General features: G+C 36.5%; 2 protein-coding genes across 3 annotated transcripts in view; both read right to left on the bottom strand.

Annotated features, from left to right (window-relative positions):
- LOC120343978 (putative N-acetylated-alpha-linked acidic dipeptidase) overlaps positions 1-5,788 on the bottom strand; it is a 35,831-nt gene extending 30,043 nt beyond the window's left edge. For both annotated transcript variants that reach the window (XM_078114736.1, XM_078114741.1), the window contains exons 1-11: positions 5,059-5,788; positions 3,929-4,107; positions 3,547-3,656; positions 3,054-3,174; positions 2,768-2,947; positions 2,478-2,664; positions 2,332-2,417; positions 1,907-2,109; positions 1,203-1,423; positions 685-778; positions 329-581 (exon numbers count right to left, since the gene is read on the bottom strand). In XM_078114736.1, the coding sequence (XP_077970862.1) occupies positions 329-581; positions 685-778; positions 1,203-1,423; positions 1,907-2,109; positions 2,332-2,417; positions 2,478-2,664; positions 2,768-2,947; positions 3,054-3,174; positions 3,547-3,656; positions 3,929-4,107; positions 5,059-5,240 (1,816 nt within the window). In that variant the 5' untranslated portion in view covers positions 5,241-5,788. The remainder of the gene's footprint in view (positions 1-328; positions 582-684; positions 779-1,202; positions 1,424-1,906; positions 2,110-2,331; positions 2,418-2,477; positions 2,665-2,767; positions 2,948-3,053; positions 3,175-3,546; positions 3,657-3,928; positions 4,108-5,058) is intronic.
- A 7,925-nt stretch (positions 5,789-13,713) lies between these two features.
- On the bottom strand, positions 13,714-20,239 carry LOC120346074 (microfibril-associated glycoprotein 4-like). The gene is made up of 6 exons (XM_039415717.2): positions 18,026-20,239; positions 17,341-17,400; positions 16,557-16,714; positions 15,920-16,016; positions 15,632-15,728; positions 13,714-14,783 (listed from the first exon to the last, which is right to left on the bottom strand). The coding sequence occupies exons 1-6, from the start codon at positions 18,291-18,293 to the stop codon at positions 14,465-14,467; spliced, it is 999 nt and encodes a 332-aa protein (XP_039271651.1). The 5' UTR covers positions 18,294-20,239; the 3' UTR covers positions 13,714-14,464.
- Between the last annotated feature and the right edge of the window lie 1,294 nt (positions 20,240-21,533).

Here is a 21,533-nt window from a genome sequence, read left to right as displayed (position 1 = left end):
TAAAAGCAGTAATAATAGTTGATCAATGTAATTGCAATATGGTCAACTTAAAACGTTATGTTCTTATATATACTTTTGATCTATAACTGCTCGTTAATTCCTGGCTTCACATTATTTGAATTCACAAATTCCTTTACTTTACCCAGGGCATATGTAAAGCGAGTGAGATATGTCAAACTCGAATGTCCCACATACGATATAAACATATTGGTGATCGTAGCAATAGACTTTATTTAGAGCGAAGCTCTGCAATACCTCAGAGCATATTGAAGGACGGAATTCCCATAGACATAGTATCATTCTCGGTAAGTATATAATTAGAGAGCACCTGTATCTATGGCATTTTCCTCCATCATGCTTCCATAATAAAACAACATTGTATCCTTATCTGAAGCTATTGAGTTAGCGTAGTCTACCACGTTGAATGGAATTATGGGTGAGTCTACAAGTTGTCGTGCGATTTCGGCAACTACTCTTGCTGTTGCTTGATGGCATGAGAAATCCGGATCCACGAAAGCTTTCATGTATTCAAACGTTTCGTAGACAGAGTGATAAACCGGGTATCCGGATATCTCAAGAGCCTGACAAATTTAAATTCGGTACTTTTCTTTTCGTCAATCTTCAGAAAATATCATAATTGTAATATTAAGCAGAAGTCCGAAAAGAGTAAAATAATGCACTTACCACTGTATCAAATTCATATTCAAAGTCTAGCACAGCGATCCCCGGGAGTTGAAGGAAAGTTGCGAAATCGCTTCCAGAACCAACGTGAACAAACCTAAATATAAGACAGTCAATACATAGGCTAGTACATTCCAATTGCTGACAACAGCAGAAGTGACTAAAAATGAGATATTTTTCTCATATATATACTAATGGACGTTTCCCCAACCCTGAACCCCAAAAAATTCTCCCTTTCATTTACTATAGCAGAAGTATAGATATTTATTTGAGGGTGTTTTCGGGAGTTTTTGTTTACAAATTGGTTGTTCAAAACCATCATTAATATATATATTTAATCACGTGCCGCTTAACAGTTACAGTAATTGAAATTGGTTATTGTTACCGAAATAAACAAGGTTATCGATGCTCGGGGAACATCCATAACACCTCATGGAGTTTCAGGTCGAGTAGACTACTTTTAGTCGAGATGACTATCAATCCGTTAGATTTTTTTTCTATAAAACGATACTAAAACGAACCTCGGCTCATCTCCGTCACTTGTGTGTAGCCACGTGTCGTATGTACTCTTGCGTCCATTAGCTATTTCGTTTTGGTTTGGATTTGAAACAGTTTTAGCAGCATCAAAAGAAACTTGTTTCATGCTAGACGATCCTGATACACGGATTGTATAATTTCCTGTAACTGCTGCGTCTACATTAAGGTAAGCTATTGAACGGGATCCCAGAACTTTTACAAATTCCTGAAAATTGATAAAAGAAGTTTGTCTAACTTTAGATTCGTAAGATATAACCTATGTAAAAACAAGAGAGCAATGATCAAATATATGGACACTAACGTCAAAGCGAAGTAGTACGAATATCGAATTTTCACGGCAATGGTACTTTAGTCTTACCGACTTCGACGGATCACCAGATCGCAAACGCGGAACCGTCATACGTTGCGCAATTTTTAATTTGGATTACATCAGAACATAAAAATTCAAGGTGGAAAACGAATCCCATGGGTCCCCCAGAAATAGCCTTCTAGCGACAACAACAATCTTTGAACACTGATAATTTCAAAGCAATTGATCTAGTAGTTAAAGAGAAGAAGAGATGTTTTATTCACAACAGCATGCAGAAAAATACCAACAATGAGAAAATGATCTATAGGTTCATTTCGTGTCAAAAAGTTACACATTAAAAAGACAAGTAGAAAGGAAAGATCATTAGATCAAGCTTACTTCAACCCATTCTGTAGAACCAATCAACCCATATTCTTCGGCTCCCCAGCTACAAAACACCAATGTTCTTCTTGGTCTCCAACCTTGTTTCACTGCTTGTCCAAAACTTCTGACCATTTCCAATAATGTTGCAGTACCTGATGAGGGGTCGATTGATCCAAATACCCAAGCATCGCGATGGTTACCGATAATGACATATCGGTCTATGAATGAAAAAATTAAATCTTTGTCTTAATATCTGACACGAATCAAAATATTTTATTTAATTACTCATTTTGTTTAAAATTATCTGGGTATACTTGAAATTGACTTATTTTGTCACATAGCCTTCAACCACACAACATTTTAAGTATTTTTTTTTTATTTTTTTTTTCAATTTATGCAATCAGAATGACTTTAACAGCTGAAAAAAGTACAATTTCTACCTGGTTCAACACTTCCTCTTATATATCCGATTACATTTTTTGTAGTTGCCATCTGATTTTTAGTTGTCACATGCATCTTCATCATACTGTAAAAAACGAAATATTTTTTAAATTGGAATAAATATGAAAAGTACATTTTTCATTACCTCGTGGAAAATTCTCCAGCAAATCCAGGGCCGTATCTGTAAGTAATATTCATTCCTCCCCTCCAGTTCGTTGGTACTTCCTCACCCCCAAGTTTTTCCAAATACATTATGGCGTCATCATAGCCTATCGGGGTCACAGGAATCTTGGGAAGTTCTGACTTTGTCTCGTTTCTGTACCAAGCCGTACCTGGAGCCAAAATAACTAATTATTAATAAACATAATTTATATTAATATTAGTCTGATTGGCATATTACTAATTATATTTTTCACAGTTTCTTTCGTCACCGACCTATTGAAGGATAAAATGGTGTTAATGAATCTCCGTCAGCTTGCTTTACGGTGCCTCGTTGAGCACCAGTGCCCGGTAAATACCAATCGTTAGGATAGACTCCTCTTCCTTTAACCGCGTAATCTTTTGGATCTGAGTACAGAATAAGTCCGGAGCAATTGTACTGTTCAGCATGAGTGACTAAAAAAGAATAAATATTCTGTTACAATTCGGGTACAAATATTCTGTTACAATTTGCTTCAAGTTTCGTTATGTTCGAGGAAGTAGGCAATAGAATGGAAAATACCTTTATCACCACGAAATATCTTTCCGTAACGAGCAATGCAGATCTTTTCGTCGAGGTCAATAATTTTTGAAATATTGAGGAAATCTTCAATTGTGCCATAGTTGACGTAAACCAGGTCTGCCTGAAAAAGCATAAATTTGTGTTACAACTACAATGTAGTATATACAAAATCAACTTGGTTTTGATGTATATAAGTATGGGCTTTGAATGAAATAATTTTCGATCACTCAAGTTAGTGAAACTGTAATATTAACTAATTGGTAGTGATTCTATTGGGAGGATTTATGGCTTATGCTATTGCCTCATGTACGTCATTTACAACTTTTCGAGTAGCAGTTGGACATTGAGTATTGCACATGCCCTCCTTGGTTCAGGCCTATCAACTGTTCTCATAGGAAATCGGGACGACCAAGCGAGAAATCGTGGTCCATCTTATTTTGCAAGTCATATGTAGCACAATTAAAATAAAATCGAATTCGGCAATATCTCTCACTTCGATATCACCACTCGCAGAATATGCGTTAAAAGGGTTCACGACACCAGGTTTGTCCTGTGATTGATCGAGAATGGCTTCTTTGGGATGACTTTGATTTACCAGAGTACCTGAAATGAAAAGATGAATCAGGAATAAGTTAAATGCCATAAACTTTTTACAAACCTTATTTGGCAAAATATTTCATAGGCAAATCCAATTTTATGAGAATGATTTTTACGATTATGTATAGGAAGGGTAGAATTGCGAAGAATGCGCTTAGTCGAAATTTTAAACTTTAAAATAGTTAAACTTTGATTAGAACAAATTAAACACGTATATCATGTCGTTTATTTTTATAAATCGTTAAGCTTCAAGTTTTATAAAACGGTTTCATGCTTACCATCCGCCATCTTGATCGATAGAATATTCGAATCCGCTTCGTCAGGATAAGACAACAACACATCGTATGGGTGGATTTCGACTTTAACGCCAACTTTCTCCCATTCATTCGTTATGTAATTCACTAAATCTTCTTCATCAACAGAGCGCCCGGCAATATGAGGATTTTCAGTCAATACTCTGTTCATGTAACAACCGCAATATTAATATCAACAAAGTGCACATGTGGATTGTTTTGCTACATTATTGTGATTGTGCGGAAATAAGCGCTTTTATGCGCAACAAATGGATCCATGAAATTTTTAGTACTTAGTACCTAATATTTGTCTAAATCGCCAAAAGACAGTTCCTTTCTTTTTCAAACTCCCTCTGAGTCTTATGAAGTTAAATATTTGATCCAGAATGTTCCTATATTTACGCATATTGCGCCACCTCGTGGCAATGTCGTAACGTCAAACCAGTCCGACATTTCTGAAATATCAGGTGATCAATTATTACTTATCGATTTTAATCCGTAAGTATGTTGATAGATATTTGTCTGTCTGTATGTCTGTTAGATGCACGAGATATCTCACGAAAGCGAGATTGAATCTGCTCCAGATTTCGCATGTGCATTAATCTTATCTCGGACCAGAAGCCTATTGATTTTGGGCGAATTATGTCGTATAATTGGCGAGTTATTAATTAATCAGTGATGGGACCGATATTCTCGTTGTTGTATTTAGCCGTGTATCATTGTTGAGCTGCAATCATACCGGTATCGATGTGAATATAACTGACTGTGGTGTAGATTTATAATTTTCGAATGCTCAGCTCATATTTCCGTCTTAGTCGCTTAGGCTATTTGAATGATGAGTTGACATATTTCGATGTACGTAATATAGGCTACCAGCACTGTGGCTAGTCGTCGGATTTCGCGTGTATACCATTGCTCTATTTTTAGACCATTCAATGACTCAGGACATATAATTACAAATAGTAGGTCTGATTGTACGGCAGAGGAATAAATATATTGAGAACGGCGAACGGTTTAAAATATTTCGCGGTCCTGATTCCAACAAGCAAATATGAGCGATGAGCATACACTGAAAAATTACAATGAAATATTTTAAATGCTCCGAAAATATTTACCTCAAGTAAGCTTCGATGTTTTCTGCTTTTATTTCATCCATAATTCGCTGACTTGCATCTGGATCAGCTTTTGGTTCTGGTATTGACGTGTCATGGCTAAAATATCCGATTATGACTCCGACTCCTATCCCGATGCCGCAAGCAATGACGGCGAAAAGTACAATTCTATGAGGTTCTTTCATACCGGCGTGAATTTGTACCAAATAGTATAAAAAGTTCGACTGAGAATCTTACTTAGTGTTAGTATTTTTAATGAAAAATATGGTGACGAAATGATGTCTCTCATGCATCATTAGGCGAGCTCACTCTGTAGGCCATAGGCCAGGGGTGGGCAACTTTTTTTAGCTCGCGTGCTAAAATTTAATAACGAAGTTTTTCCGCGTGCCAAAATTATCGAAAACAGATATCTTTTAAACAGATATTAATTCACTATTCAGGAAAATATCATTTCAAAAAAAGATTTGATTACTTTTCTTATTCTATATCTGTGAGATTACTGCTGCTGCATTACCGCTGGCAGAGATTATATTTTGCAACCTACAAGAATTACACGAACTACTGGTTTCATCAACTCCGATTGCTTGCGAGACTCGATAAAGTTCATAAGTGAGAACATAGATTTGCATGCATGCAGACAAATTCCGTGTCAACTGTTCGATGTTCTACAAACAATCGTTTCTAAACAGAAAATACATAAAGCTTTGTCTTTCTCAATTACACCAAATCTTTCAGTCCAGTATTTTTGGAATATTCTGACATCGCTAAATAAACGACCTTTCTTTGAAAATAGTCCTGACATTACAGCAGGGCTCTTCAACTGGGTACACGGTATACTCAAGTGTATACCAGACCATAAGTTGGGTATACAACTGATATAGGGTATACGAAGGGTGTACAGCCTAAGTCAGGGATTCTAAACTCTAATATGATAAATTATAAAATATTCAAGCGGTGGCAACAATGCAAACGCGGCGCACATGAAATATAAAATGGCATTAACGCTGAGAAACTACGTGAGCACATCATTACATCACAAAATATATAGATAATGCGGTCTGTCTGGGTTGGTGATTTCGGCTGCCATGCACTTTGTTTGATTTACGTTGAACATTACTGTGTTCGTGTTACCGCCAAGGCCGTCAATCGAATTTATAACTTGAAGACACTAGCCTATTAAATTGAATGATGACATTGCAGTACAATATGTGCTTAAAATTTAATGTATATTTAGGCCTTAAATAAACATTGGTATGTAAGGTATACAAAGTTCTTGAAAAATTGTAAAAGGTATACCACGATAAAAAAAAGGTTGAAGACCACTGCATTATAGAATATGTAATGGTAAAAAAGAAATATACTCATGTTCGTTACTGAAAAACGAGTCCTAATTACTGCAATAATTAAAATTGACTAAACTCACCTGATGCAAATTATATTTCGCTCAAAATAGCAATAAATTAGCGAGCAAATCTGACTAACATGCGCTGTAAAAATTGAATCACAGCTGAAATGAAGAAAAGGGTGGCACAAACCAACTATATAACGTAAGGATGTAGCCAAATAAATGCTACGCTCGCTGTGACACAAATTGCTGATATCTTATTCAGTTGTTACGTCATAACATCATATCTATTTGTAGGGATATGTTACAAAATGACAAAAATATGTTAAATAAATAATTGATTGTTAATTAATTAACAAACGAAATTGAATAAATGAACATCGAGTTAGATAATACCGACTCTTGAAACTTTTTAGCCGAGGGAGAATGATCTCGTTTACAGGGCCTCGCTCGCGTGCCTAACAAATGTGCGAGAAGACAAAGGAAAATTGTGCGACCCGCGGAGAAGAGCCAGTTTTAGAAAATGTGCCCGCAAAACGAGATTTCAATCTGGTACATGCGAGTAAATTCAATCCGATTGCGTTGCAACTTCTATACCTCAGTCCAAATTGATTAAAGGTGCGGCCCGCCGCCCGCAGTTTCACTCAGTTATTTATATATAGCCACCTGTATTAAAAGTTGCACAACCATGCATTAGGAATCTATAAACTACATTAGCATTATGTATACACTACACTCATAACTACGTCGTGCCCTCATGGAAATCGCTGCATGCTACTAAAGTGGTTTCAACGTTCTACTTTTTTTCACGGCAACAATATATTTAATATGCCACGGAATTGCGTTTCTGAAAGCCTTTATCCGGCATCTTTGTGCAATATGACGCTTACGTTATTGCGTTCAACTTAGCAAAGCAAAATACCACATTCTTGGTGATTCAACGGACAGAATGGTACATCAATATTTGCATCAAACAATGCCAAAAATCGTTCAAATCTTGCAAACAGAACAATGAAATTTGGCAGCAATTTAGTATCAGGAGAGAACAAGCAAAAACAAATATTTGAGCGGAACGTTCTATTTCTAGTGTAGGATTGTCGAAAATTTAAAAAAGAGTAGTTAAAGAATTCTACATGTACAAGACCTAATAATTAACAGTTGTTTATACTTTATTATACTAAATCTAACACATTAAGGAATTGACCTGATCAGATTCTTTTTCAAATATCGAAATCATAAAGCAAAAGAAATAATACTTGATCATCAAGGTTTGGACGTTTTTTAATCTGATCACTTCGGACTACAAAACAACTGTGAATATCAGTGACATGTTCCCCATTGCAAAGCTCATAAAATCTAATGTTTAGGATAATATAGGATTTACATATTTATCAAGGGGCATTCGTATTGTTCGACTACATTTGTATTGCCTGTCCGTCGATCTCTTCGGCAAACTTGGTGCTCTCAGGCCTTACGTACCGATGCTCGAACCTCATGTCAACATATTTGAGAATTGCAGTCTGGGGATCTTTTATACAAAGCCCCCTCGTCACTACTGCCAACATGTGAGATTTGAGAAAAACAACCCCGCCACGTTTAAAAATAAAAAATAAATAGTAAATATCCAGTTTGAGTTGGTTTGAAAAAGTCGAATTTCCAGCGAGCGCGACCTGCATTCCTAACCCTAAATGAATAATCATTAATTTTCTCATTTTGAGCGCCAGTGGTTTCCTTTTCGGCGGTGACTTTGTACAAAATATCCCTCTCTTGATCATTTAATTTTTTATTGTTGAGAAATTTACACCGAGTCATTCATTTTTTCTTTTTACATTTATTCATTTCAGCATGTAGAGAGCGTAGACAATCCATTATATAATATGAATATTTGTAAAGATGCTAAATGGAATCAAAATGGTAGTTACGCACAGCGCTATGGTGAGGTCAGATTGCATTGTAAACGAGAGAGCAATGCTCAAATATATGGACACGAAAAATATTTGCAATAATTGCATCAAGCTGATAAACCGGCAAATATTTTTTGCATTGATGAAACCGCGACCACCATATTTCATAACATGTTGAACACTATTGGAAAGATTGTAATGCTTCTTTATTAGCATATTGATGTTGTTTACCGCAGAACTGTAATGAAACAAGAGAGCTATGCTCAAATATATGGGCACGTAGAGTCACATAATTTTGATGACGTCATAGCGAAAAAAAAAGTAATAGCCTCCTGGAGAAAATTTTTATCTTTAACCACTGAAAATTTCAAAGCAATTGGTCCAGTATTCGAAGAGAAAAGCGACTTTTGAAAAACGTGTCAAAGAACAAGAACAACAACATAATATTGAAACGATCGTTATGTCCACTACGTGTCCAATAAAAGATGAGCATAAACATTGCAGCTGTGCAAGCGTACAAAAAAATGGAATAAGTTAATTTGACTGCAAGTGCAGTAAGAGTAAACATGTAAATAAACTTGATATGATTTGGCACATACCTACGTCATTGACTGTACAGTGGTCATATATTTCATTCTCACATCTGAAAATTGCAACAATTTGATTTTTAAAATAGGTGAGTATCGATCAATTTATATTTGATAAAACTGAACAATCACAGCAATATAAACAAGAGAGCAATGCTCAAATATATGGACACGCAGAACAATTCCCCAAAAATCATATGCGGTGACCAACGACTAACATACCGGCGGTGACTTACCAGTACCTGTATCGGGGTACCGTGACGGTACAGGGACTGTCATAGATATTATAGGTCCTGTGACAATTGAAACATCAGTTGAAATATCTCGTGATATGAGTCAATTATGTACCGTATTATCGGATCAGGTACCGAACCACAGTCAAACATTTCACATAAAAACGTTACTAAATAACATGCGTCAACTTAACACCAGCCGAATCGGGGTACAATTTTTGGTACAGTGACTGTCATAGCCGTTTAGGGCTGATGGACAATTCGACTACACGGACAACTCACCAGGCCTAGGGTGGTGTAGCCAGTCTGCGGACAATTTCATTCAAACCGCTATAAAACAAAAACCAATACATCTAACCCGTTGATTTTTTCACCGTGGGTGCATTGGCGGCATTTATTCTACACGCTAAACCTCGTATTAACTTTCTACGACAAAGGGTTGAAGCTATACAAATCCCCAAAGTACGGCATCGAAAGACGTATTTGCGACCGACCAGTGCGACCACGGATTTCAAGCCTTGATCACCGTTTATGCTGCGTCGAGACTATAGCATACGCAGCCATACAGCAATCAAACAGACAAAACACGGTGGTCGCAAATTGGTTGACAATTGTTGGTCTTGTGACAGCGTGAAAACATTGGGCTTCTAATTGCATTTCTGACCGTCATATATTTCAAGAACACGGTTATTTCGAACAAAACTCGTTAAATTATAAACAAAGCACCACATCACAGCAATCAAACAGACGAAAACACGGTGGCCGCAAATTGGTTGACAAAGATATTATCGACGTATCGGAAATGCACACCCCCTATTCCCCCTCCTTCAAATGTAGAAACGCGAAACTTTCAAATATGGTTAAAAGAAACACAACTCTACCCACCTGCCAAGTTTCATCTTTTTATTTCTCATATTTGTATGGATTTTCAAGCTTTTGACAGCTACGAGTTAGTTCAGTGTCACCGCGCTGTGTTACGGTACCAGAACTTCTCTATATTTAGAAGGTCCTGTCTTGTGACAGCGTGAATTGAAATTGCAAGATGGTCCGTTGGACACAAAATGGCGTCCGATATATCGGCAGAACGTTTAGTGACATCATAGCAAACAAAAACAAATCTTACAGAGCTAACAGAAATATTTGAAATAAATGAAAGTAATAGCTTTCTGGAGAAAAATTTCATCTTCAACCACTGAAAATTTCAAAGCAATTAGTCCAGTAATCAAAGAGAAAAGCGACTTTTTAAAAACGTGTCAAAGAACAAGAACAAGAACAACAACAAGAACAACAACAACATAATATTGAAACGATCGTTATGTCCACTACGTGTCCAAAAACAGATGACAAAATGACTTATAGTTTGTCTTTAAACGTGTTCCCATATACCGTAAATGAAATATTATTTACTGCTTAACAAATTTTTGTATGCCTCTTTCAGAACATGATTCCACACATGAATCACATAAAAAACATTTTTAATTAACTTTCAGCCAATGCATTTGGATAACGATAGAGCAAAGCATATTTTAATACTGGTGTTAAGGAGCCCTGTCCTTATGCTATCCTTACCAGCTGGCGACTGGCAAGCATATGTGATAGCAGAAATAGTTTCAGTTGCTCCAGCTTTTAGACGTGTACTGGAACTGCCGCCATGCAGTGGTAGAACTGCGCCGTATTTTTACTGTGTAGGATTTTGATTTTGATTGACCTCGGGAAAAGATAAAATAGCGAAAATATGAAATATATTTCACTATTAGACATTTGATATGCTGGCCACTTAAACTAATCAAATCCATGCTTCCGAAAACAAATAACTAACTAATCCCATACAGCTATACCAGACTTGGAATGGTACCTTACCGGTAACTAGACAAGAGGCTGTGGTTCGCAATATGGTTAAGCCGTTCTATAGGCTTTCCTCTCCATCGGGATAATTATGTAAATCTTATCCTTTTTGTAAAGTCTCTTCCTTTGCATATTTCTGTATTTACTGATTTATGTACACTGCCCTGCTGCACATGTTGAAATTTTCGTGAAGTTTCTTCCTCTGCATACGGTACCATACGTATTTATGCAAATGTTGTTTCCAAAAAAATGTAACGAAACAGCGAAAAATTAGAAAGGCATAGCAGCTGTGCAGACATGCTGGCTCATTACAAAAACTTAATTTCAATGCAGGCACACACTCTAAACAAAGATAATTAATGCAACTAGTACAGTAATACTGTACTAGTCTACCGATATCGTACCTGTACAGCTGTACCGGTACGTACCGTAACGGACTACGGTACCGGTATCGGTAAGACGGTACGTAAACCTGTAAACGGTACCGGTACGTGCCGTACAGGCCACAGGGACTGTCATAGCTTTCCCAGCTATCGTACCGGTACCGGTATCACTTTAGCTTAACACGGGAACCACAGTCTACAAATACTGAAATATATGGAAAGTGAACATTGATTGATTGATTGAACACCGAGCGAAACAGTACCGGTAGTTTAACTTAACCTCAAAAACCTTTCGAGTTTATTGAGAAATAATTTGAAATACCAACTGATAACAGTAAATACCGCAGTCAACAAATATATGGTCACCAAGCGAAGCTGTAGTAATAGTCAACTAGCCAAGAAGTTATCGCAAACCGTTGCATTGCTGCATTGCGGGTACCGGTAACCCCAAACACCTCGATTCCCCATAAACAACTCTTAGCGGAGCAAGAATTACGATCGCTTCTCAGTTGATATGCCTTCGCGCAATCGCCACAAGGTGTCACTATTTTTTATTCTGATCACTTCTTTGAACACAAAAAACGAATCTCTCGAAGTCCACAAGAAATTTTAAAATAAATAAAAGTAATAGCCTTCTGGAGAAAAATTTTATCTTCAACCACTGAAAATTTCAAAGCAATTGGTCCAGTATTCGAAGAGAAAAGCGACTTTTTAAAAACGTGTCAAAGAACAAGAACAACAAGAGAGCTATGCTCAAATATATGGACACGTAGAGCCACATAATTTTTGATGACGTCATAGCGAAAAAAAAAGTAATAGCCTTCTGGAGAAAATTTTTATCTTTAACCACTGAAAATTTCAAAGCAATTAGTCCAGTATTCGAAGAAAAAAGCGACTTTTTAAAAACGTGTCAAAGAACAAGAACAACAACATAATATTGAAACGATCATTATGTCCACTACGTGTCCAACAACAACATAATATTGAAACGATCGTTATGTCCACTACGTGTCCAACAACAACATAATATTGAAACGATCGTTATGTCCACTTCGTGTCCAACAACTCAATTTGTATACATGATATGTTACGGTTCGTAAACCCGAAAACGCGCGTCTTGGACTTTTGGACAAGAAACTATGAAATGCATTTTATTAAAATAATGGTCAAACACAAAGCCCTTTTATTAATGTTATATTTTAGCAATTCCTTTATTATCTGAATATCCTAATATTACTGAACTACTAATGAGCATGCCTCTAAATTTGTAAATAAACTTTCCATGCGAAAGATACAAATTTATCGGCATACTCAATATTAGTCCAACCAAAGCAACAAGCTATGTGAAAACCATTGGAAGGTTAAAATTTTGATGGATCGCCCGATAATCGCTTAAAAATAAAGACTGTAATGCGTTCTGTTTCCTGTATTACTCAAAAACACCACATTTTACGTACGGCATAATACTACAGAGTACTACGGTGGCCCATCGTTGTCACGCGTGAAATTTAAAAAAAAATGAAAAAATAAAATGAAAAAGCGAAAATAAAAAAATAGTTGTGAAAAAACATAAAAATAATTGAAAAAAAGGAAGAGAAAAAAAAAATTTAAAAATAAAAACAAAAACAAAAAATTAAAAAAAAAAAATTAAAAAAAAAAAAATTAAAAAAAAAAATTGGATAAAAAGAAAATAAAAAGGTTGACAACGATGGTCCGCCTCGTGGCCCATCGTTGTCATGCGTTTTTATTTTTAGAAAATTTGATGCTGCTTGGGACCAACGTTGTCAGGCTTAATCCTACACGCACAAATGTGTTTCCTGGGTTTCTAACTCACTACTGACTTTTATTAGCAATATCCAATAAATTCAACATGAAAATGTTCTATAAATTCTCCATGCTACAAGTTCAACCACAAGCAATATATTTATAATAATGATAAGAGAATATAGAATTGAATATGAAAATTTGTTTTTACGTGTAGAAGGTAATTTAATTGGAAAATGCTGCTTAACTGCTCAGTTGTCTGGACACTCGTGCGATGCCGGTACGGTACCGTCTGACCGTACCGGTACCCATGCAATCACTCATGAAAGAATGGGAGATACGGATAGTCTCGTAGAATATAGACTACTGAAACACTCTCTGCGCCTGCCCCATACCGTACAGCCGTAACGTACCGATCCAGACAAATGATGAATCGCCCGTGCTCAACCATTTATTTCAATCCATACCTCGACTCACTATATTCTACTAGGATCGAGGTATGGATTGAAATAAATGGTTGAGCACGGGCGATTCATCATTTGTCTGGATCGGTACGTTACGGCTGTACGGTATGGGGCAGGCGCAGAGAGTGTTTCAGTAGTCTATATTCTACGAGACTATCCGTATCTCCCATTCTTTCATGAGTGATTGCATGGCTACCGGTACGGTCATACGCAAAGCGACTATAACCGACTACCGGTATTTGGTAAGACGGTACCGGCATCGCGAGTGTTCAGACAACTGAGTAGTTAACCAGCGTTCTCCAATTAAATTACCTTCTACACGTAAAAACAAATTTTCCGAATTTTCGTATTCAATTCTATATTCTCTTATCATTATTATAAATATATTACTTCTTGTTGAACTTGTAGCATGGAGAAATTATAGAACATTTTCATATTGAATATTGCTCGAGAAAATCAGTAGTGAGTTGGAAACCCAGGGAACACATTTGTGCGCGTAGGATTATGCCTGGCAACGTTGGTCCCAAGCAGAAGCAAATTTTCTAAAAATAAAAACTGTGACAACGATGGGCCACGAGGCGGACCATCGTTGTCAACCTTTTCTTTTTCTTTTTATTCAACTTTTCTTTTTTTTTTTTTTCAATTTTTTTTTTAATTTTTTTTTTACGTTTTTTTTCGTTCTTATTTTTAATTTTTTTTTTTTAATTTAAATTTTTTTTTCATTTTTTTTTTCAATTATTTTTATGTTTTTTCACAACTATTTTTTTATTTTCGGTTTTTTATTTTATTTTTTAATTTCAATTTTACGCGTGACAACGATGGGCCACCATAGAGTACTAATAGGCGGAAAGGGTATTTTATTATACATAATTCAATAATCTTTTTCAAAATTTCGGTCGTATTTTCATCTCGACAAATTTCATGGAATACCAATGTGCATTTTTATAATGCCACCATTCCACGCCAATCGCTTTGTCCGCCGTGTAGCTACCCTGATTCATATACACGCCATTCAAGTTTGCATAATAACAGTCCTTGTGCCACCACGCCCCTTTGTAAACAGTTGCACAACTGGAGGGATTGTCTTGATCAAATGTAGAAAATTTTGAACCGCTGTGGTATTGGAGAGAGTCACCTGCTGTTCCGGAATAGTCAGCTACCGTAAGGGTATACTTGCTGCCGGAGTCTCCAACCGAAAATGACCTGTAAAATCATGTATATTATACTTTACAATATTGAACGCCCCAGTAAGTTGACTGAAGCTTTCGTCGGAACGATGTTCGAAGTTAATGTTCGCGAAGATATAATGATGTAAAGCTGTGGTCGACAAAGTGCGACCCGCTGACCAAATGCGAATTATTTTTGCAACCCTCGAGCAACCCCCCTTGTAATATATAAAGCCGAATCAAGCGAACCTTCCAAAGTGCTTGGACGGAAAATGCTTCATTCTTGGGCATTTAAAAATCTGTTTGCCTGATATGTCAAGCCAGCATCGCAGTTATTTATGGCTTTAATGTTAAACGTCATTACGAAATTCGACCCCGGGACCAGTGGCTGCGCCGTTACTCATCTGTACGACAATGCAAAACGTGTAATGTGCACGTTCGGAAGCACGTATTGCTGTGAGCAGCTTTATCCAAAATGAATTTTACTAAAAGTAAGACTAAACTTTGTACTCGCTTGTCAGATCGTTCATTGAACGACGTTCTGCATGAAAACAAAGTTGTCAATTGATTTCAACGCTTTGGCCCACACGCAGAAACAACATCATGCTTCACATCGATGATAAGTAAATATAAACAATGTTTTGTGTTTGAAAATAAATAGGAAACGATCATATACACGTCTCATTGGCAGGCTTTTAACATAGTAATATGAGTCGCCAGTGCGCCATAATTTGAAGTTTAACGTGATACTGTTCGTTGGCGAAAATTAATGCGCCCGCATGCTACCGGTTTGGCCCGCTAATACACAAAGTTTGCCGTACACTGCTGTAAAATATAAATGTGAGTATTTGCGCGCAAATATAAAATTACAGTAACTTAACTGACTCGTATTTAGCATATGGTTTGTTTCCTTCCCAATCTTCGAACTCTATTCTCAATTCATAGCTGGTACGAGATGTCAAACGATGTAACTTCTCCAGTCCTGAACAGGGAATGATAGTTTATCTAGGGCTAGGCTATCGTTGTGTGCAACTTTCAACTAAACTTTCATATATAGACATATGGTTTGCACCCTTAACCAAAGTTTTACTGTGCAGCATTATTGTCTTCTCGCCTCTTCGCAAGTATGGTCAGTTAGCGCAGTTAACATTAGGAATATAATACCAAAGTTACCCATCCAAAATTCTCCAGCTAAATTGCCGAATCCGGAAACATATTCATCCCAGTTTCTATAAAAGTCTGCGGATCCGTTTATGCGTCTTTGAAACACCTTGATAATTGAAAATACATGAGAGCAATGTTTAAATATGTGAACACGAATGTTAAATAATTACGTCAGAGAGCCTAGCCCATGACCAAACAACCCGGCTCTCAACGCCGTTCCTCGAGACGCCCTAGTTGCATAAACAAATGTTGTGGGTTTGTTTCATATGCCTAAATATCGGTACAGTCTTGGAATCGGAGAAGCGTGCCGTGTCGCATTGAGACATTTGTGTGACTCATGCGACGCCAAATTTACTCAGTGGGACATTTATTTAGTACTTATCATTTTTGTGCTTGCTATAAGAAATAAGTAAATATGTCGTATTTTTATCCTAAATTAGGAAGTTATTCGTTTTGACGCAGTATGTTTCCGGGTCAACAACAAGACCAACAAAACTTCCAAAATGAACTACGAGTCAGATAATGATAAATACCCTGGTTACGTTGACTAAAAATAAACTAAAAACTAGATGGATAATATGTTGGCTAAATTGTACATGGTCTACATTCATAGTAGCTACAAACGAGAAATAACATTAATTCTCACAGTCCAACCGCCTCCATCTGTTGTTAGATCGCAAAATACTTCCATTTTAGTTCCCAGTAATCCGATATAAATATCGAAAACTCCTCCAAGTTCAGAATGAGACTTTGCAAAGTCTGATGTGACTCTGGCACAATCTACGTGCTTTAGCCTCTGTAGATCTGCATTGACAACAACCCATAAAATATATTATGTGCAGTGGAATGCTGCGTTCCTTGTCTGGGAGCGGTTTACGGTATTTAATTTGCAATGAAAACTGTAGGATTTCCTTAATTTGTTACACATGGCTTAGAGAGAATGGCAATATAAAGCCTGGACAGTCTAACATAATATGATAAATAGAATAAAGACGAACAAAAACCAACATACGTCAAGGCAACCTGGTATATGCCAAGTAGTCGCCGTTTCAACAAAAGAAAGTCGACTCCAAGCACCACATTGTAGGTAACCATGGAAACAGCAGTACAGGCTCGCACAAGGGACTGATGAAGAACATTGTCTTCGTTGGTTCCCGTACATTTGAACCCACGTACATTTGAACTCAGGACAATTGCACCTATGGATTTTATTTTGTTTTGCGAATATTTGAACCTATAATTGCAGAAAAATCCTGCAGAAAAATTTCTGAATTGCCGCCCAGAATTGACGCAAGGTGGGCTGGAAATCCAGTTCACAGCCAAGGCGCATATTGACCACGTTTACGTTTGTATTATGGCCGCCGAAAAAGAGAAAAATCCCGGCCCATCCCTAGTACTTACCCTAACAAAAAAATTGGCAAGGCAAATACCTTTTTCTATTTCTGTGATTCTTTCGTTCAAATTGGTCAATCTCTTTCCAACGCTTAGCTCTGAAAGCGAAAGACAAAGAAGAACAGCATGTTAGTACAGACATCATAATCACAAATTTGTGTGGTATGAATTGGCTAAGAAAAAGCAATTTTTTCAAAATTTTATTGATATTGCGGTGGCCATATTTTAATCTATAGTCATTTGCCATCCATATTCATGTAGTTGAGCATTGCTTCATTTGTATATATATTTATTCAAATCGGTATTCACAATATACTGCACAATTCTACACTATAATCCATTATGGTTTTATTGGACACGTAGTGGACATAGCGATCGTTTTGTTGTTATGTTGTTCTTGTCCTTTGACACGTTTTGAAGAAATCGCTTTTCTCTTTGATTACTGGACCAATTGCTTTAAAATTTTAGTGGTTAAAGATAAAATTTTTTTCCAGAAGGCTATTACTTTTTTTTGCAATGACGTCATCAAAATTATGTGGCTCTACGTGTCCATATATTTGAGCATAGTTCTCTTGTCATCATTGGGAAGTTTCACGGTTGGTGAGTTCTGAGTTAGCGCACGTACCCTTGCTTCGAGTAAATTTTTTTATGAAAAATGTCCGAAGTTAGTTACTAATTTAAGAGGAAAAGTCAGTTATGTGCAATTTAGCAAAATAAAAGTACCTTGTAATTTGGTTTCGACCAATTCATTAACTACTGTGTAGTTCACGGAACCGGGTTTGCCAGTAGGCCCTCGGGGGCCTTTTGGCCCCGCCTTTCCGATTCGAGTAGTTTTTGCTCCTGTTGATACTGCAATTGATCCCTGATCGCGTGAATCACAGTAGGTATTCAACTGTTCTGCTAATATCGAAGCATATTGCTCGTGTGTCAATGCGACATGTACATGGGTGCATAAAACAGCGACCAAACAAAAAATGACTGTTCCGTTCATATTGCAGTTTTGGCTAAATGCTGTGTACCAAGTAAAATATCTATAGATTATAGACGCTTGCTGTCTTTATTTCTTATATTTGCGCATGGGATAGGCACCCAACGCCCAATGTAATTATAATATCTCCAGCATTAAATCTAGCTCCTAGGGTCGCCAATCTAGCTCCATAGTAATTGTTCGCGGGTAATAATTTTTAACAGGGTATCGCCAATATCATTTTTTCCGAGATTCCGTAACAGCATTTTATGATAAATTTAATCAGCACATTCTAAAATCACACAAATATGAATTAAATAAGTCACGATTCGATTTAAAGTACTGAAGTCGTCAGCTCTATTTATAATAATTGGACATCACGCTGTGTCATTCTGTAAGACTTATTTTAAAAATATATTAAATAAATTCGAATATCACAAACAAGCTCGTAATCCAAACCAAGAGAAAACCAATCATTCTGAACGTTCTGCACGAAAAGATAATCTGAATTATATCCCTACAAACGCCACTACCCGAAATGATTTGAAAGTTGTTATTGACAAATATCACTTCGATGCCATAACCCCGCAGGCTGTGTAATATCAATTTCTGTTGTGACTGTAGCTCAAGTTATTGGAATCTCTCATTGTCGTACTTCCCAAAGGTTATATATATATGTGTGTGTTTAATGCATTTAGTGTCACAGGCAACAAATTTACTGTGATGAACTGTGCTTCGTATAATAAAGATAAACTAGCAAAAGAAGCAAAAATGCGAGAAAATAGTGTAATATCAGTCATCAAAGTCTCGAAAAACGAAGCAAAGTTAATTATTAATGCAAAGTGCGACTTGGAATAACTAGAAAAAGCTCAACATTTCAGTATATTCTTCCTATCTGGTTAAGATCATATTTCTTGCGACTTATCCAGAAGATATGGAATAATCTTTTTCAAACTACAAACAGGCCCCTGTCGTTTGAACTATCATCTTCATAAAATTCCACGACAATGGACTTTGCGACCCTTGCTTGGAAAACGAAACCGTAGAACAATTAATATTACATTGTCCCCGCTATGTCGTCCTAAGATCATTTTTATTTAATTATTGCAAAGAACTGAATATATGCTCCGTAAATATTATCAATTTACTAACAAATCCTGGGATTATATCTTTTGTTATAGAATACGTCCTCATAACGAGTAGAAGCATTTTAATAACACCCAGCGCCTAATATAAATCAATTAATCAACAGTTTCACAAAAATCCTATTAACACTATTTTATGACAATTCCAAATCATTTGAAATTTACACAAACATGATGAGAGTAACTGAAGATTCTATTGCAACTACTGAATTCGTCTCTACGGGCTATATATATTATATATATCATTTTTTTAAAACTTTTCAACAATATTTATAAACAGAACACGCCTATTACAAACAAGTTCATTATTAAAAACCTGATACAAGCCAATCATTCTGAACACTGCCTGAGAAGACGAATCGAATGATAACTCTATGAGCAATCGAATAGAGAATTTTGGGTGCTCCCGAAGTATGCGAACCAAGATGGCGGACATCGGAACGTAACATGGGTAACAGGTTAGGGTTAGGCGATAATTTTTTTCCAATTTTCCCTATTTTAGTCTTGTTATCAGTTCGAAGACCAAGAGCCAAGAGCCTCCCGTAGTATTTATACCTAAAATTATGGCCTAACCCTAACCTAGTACACATATTACATTCCGATGTCCGCCATCTTGGTTCGCATACTTCGGGAGCCCCGAATTTTGAATTGCGAGTCAAAATCCCTTGACTTTCCACAGAACTAAAGTATATATTACTACCTCATCCGGTCTCGTGCAGATTTAGAGGTTGTTATTGACACAAAATAAACAAATACCATTTCGATGTCATGTAACGGATGTCATTACCCCCCAAGGCTGTGTAATATGTATTTCTATAAAATCTACCCTGATCGTGAAGCATGTAGCTACATGACCCCCTCCCCCCTCCCCACCAAAGAAATGTAATAAATATATGTTTAGCGCTGTGTGTACTTTTCGTATGTAGCCTACAGCATTCGCTGCATAGTTCGAATGTACAGACGAGTAGCACGACTGAGAGGTATACATAAGAGCAATCGAAATAGTTTTTTTTAAATTTAAATCCACATTTTCTTCATAGTACATGGAACAAACTTTCATAAATACGCATGTTTATGTAGTAGTTGACAAATTTGAGATGAGAAAGGTGTAAAGATTTCTATGTATTAATGAAACCTGTCGAAGATGCTTGGTTTATTTAATGTGAGTGTCGAGTCTCAAGCATCCATGCGGTACATGAGATAATATTTGTTATGCGTATGGAGTTACTATGCGGTAGACGAGTGCGGTATCACCAAGCCACACGCAAGAATTTTAAGACGAAATAGGGTTGCAGAATGCTACTCTTTAGCTTCTACTTTGGTTTATAACGATATCTCATTATTAAAGTTATTATGGATACGAGCTAATATTTACGAATATAATCTTATCTCCAGTTTAGAGAAAATTTTTATGGATTCAAAAAAAATTTATTATCTAGCACAAAAAAATATTTTATATTTTTATACAAAAAAATATTTTATATTTTTTTTTATTGTTGCTATATTCTCACAAATTGTACAGTTCCATCGGGAATTAACCTAGTTATTCGCAGGTTCAAAGTTAGACATGTGCTCTTGATGCAAATGGTATGCGATCGGTTTAGTGAATCAAACTAAAGAAGAAATAAACGAGAATATCGGTTGGAAACCGAAGACTTATCGATCGATAGTTAGGGGATCCCCCAAAACAGAAACTGCAGTTTCGATTCATCCGCTCTTGTAACTTGCGCACTGCGCATCGCACACACACACTCGGCGGGTTTCAAAATTCTCTCGCTTTACAAAAATCTAGATCACTATATCAATAATTGATTGATAACTCGCTAATTATACGACATAATTCGCCCAAAATCAATAGACTTCTGGTCCGAGATAAGATGAATGCACATGCAAAATCTGGAGCAGATTCAATCTCGCTTTCGTGAGATATCGCGTGCATCTAACAGACACACACACAGACAGACAGACATACAGACAAATACCTATCAATATACTTACCGATCTTAAGATCGATAAGTAAAAATCTAACTGAATCAATTCCCAATTTCAAAAATTTTACCCCAATAACTTCAGTTATATATGTGTAATTCGCTATCTTATAATTTTTTTCTGATCGTAT

The sequence above is a fragment of the Styela clava genome, chromosome 1, assembly GCF_964204865.1.
Source record: "Styela clava chromosome 1, kaStyClav1.hap1.2, whole genome shotgun sequence".
Lineage (NCBI taxonomy): Eukaryota > Metazoa > Chordata > Ascidiacea > Stolidobranchia > Styelidae > Styela > Styela clava.
Note: the sequence above shows the minus strand (reverse complement) of the source record. Positions and strands in the feature narration are given on the sequence as shown.

Excerpts from the sequence above, each read along its gene's own strand:
- LOC120346074 (XM_039415717.2), bottom strand. The coding sequence starts at position 18,293 with ATGAACGGAACAGTCATTTTTTGTTTGGTCGCTGTTTTATGCACCCAT. Across the intron at positions 15,729-15,919 it reads AGCTGGAGAATTTTGGATGG|GACTGGAGAAGTTACATCGT; the intron begins GTAACTTTGGTA and ends TTCCCTGTTCAG. Across the intron at positions 14,784-15,631 it reads AAACCATATGCTAAATACGA|GTCATTTTCGGTTGGAGACT; the intron begins GTCAGTTAAGTT and ends ATGATTTTACAG.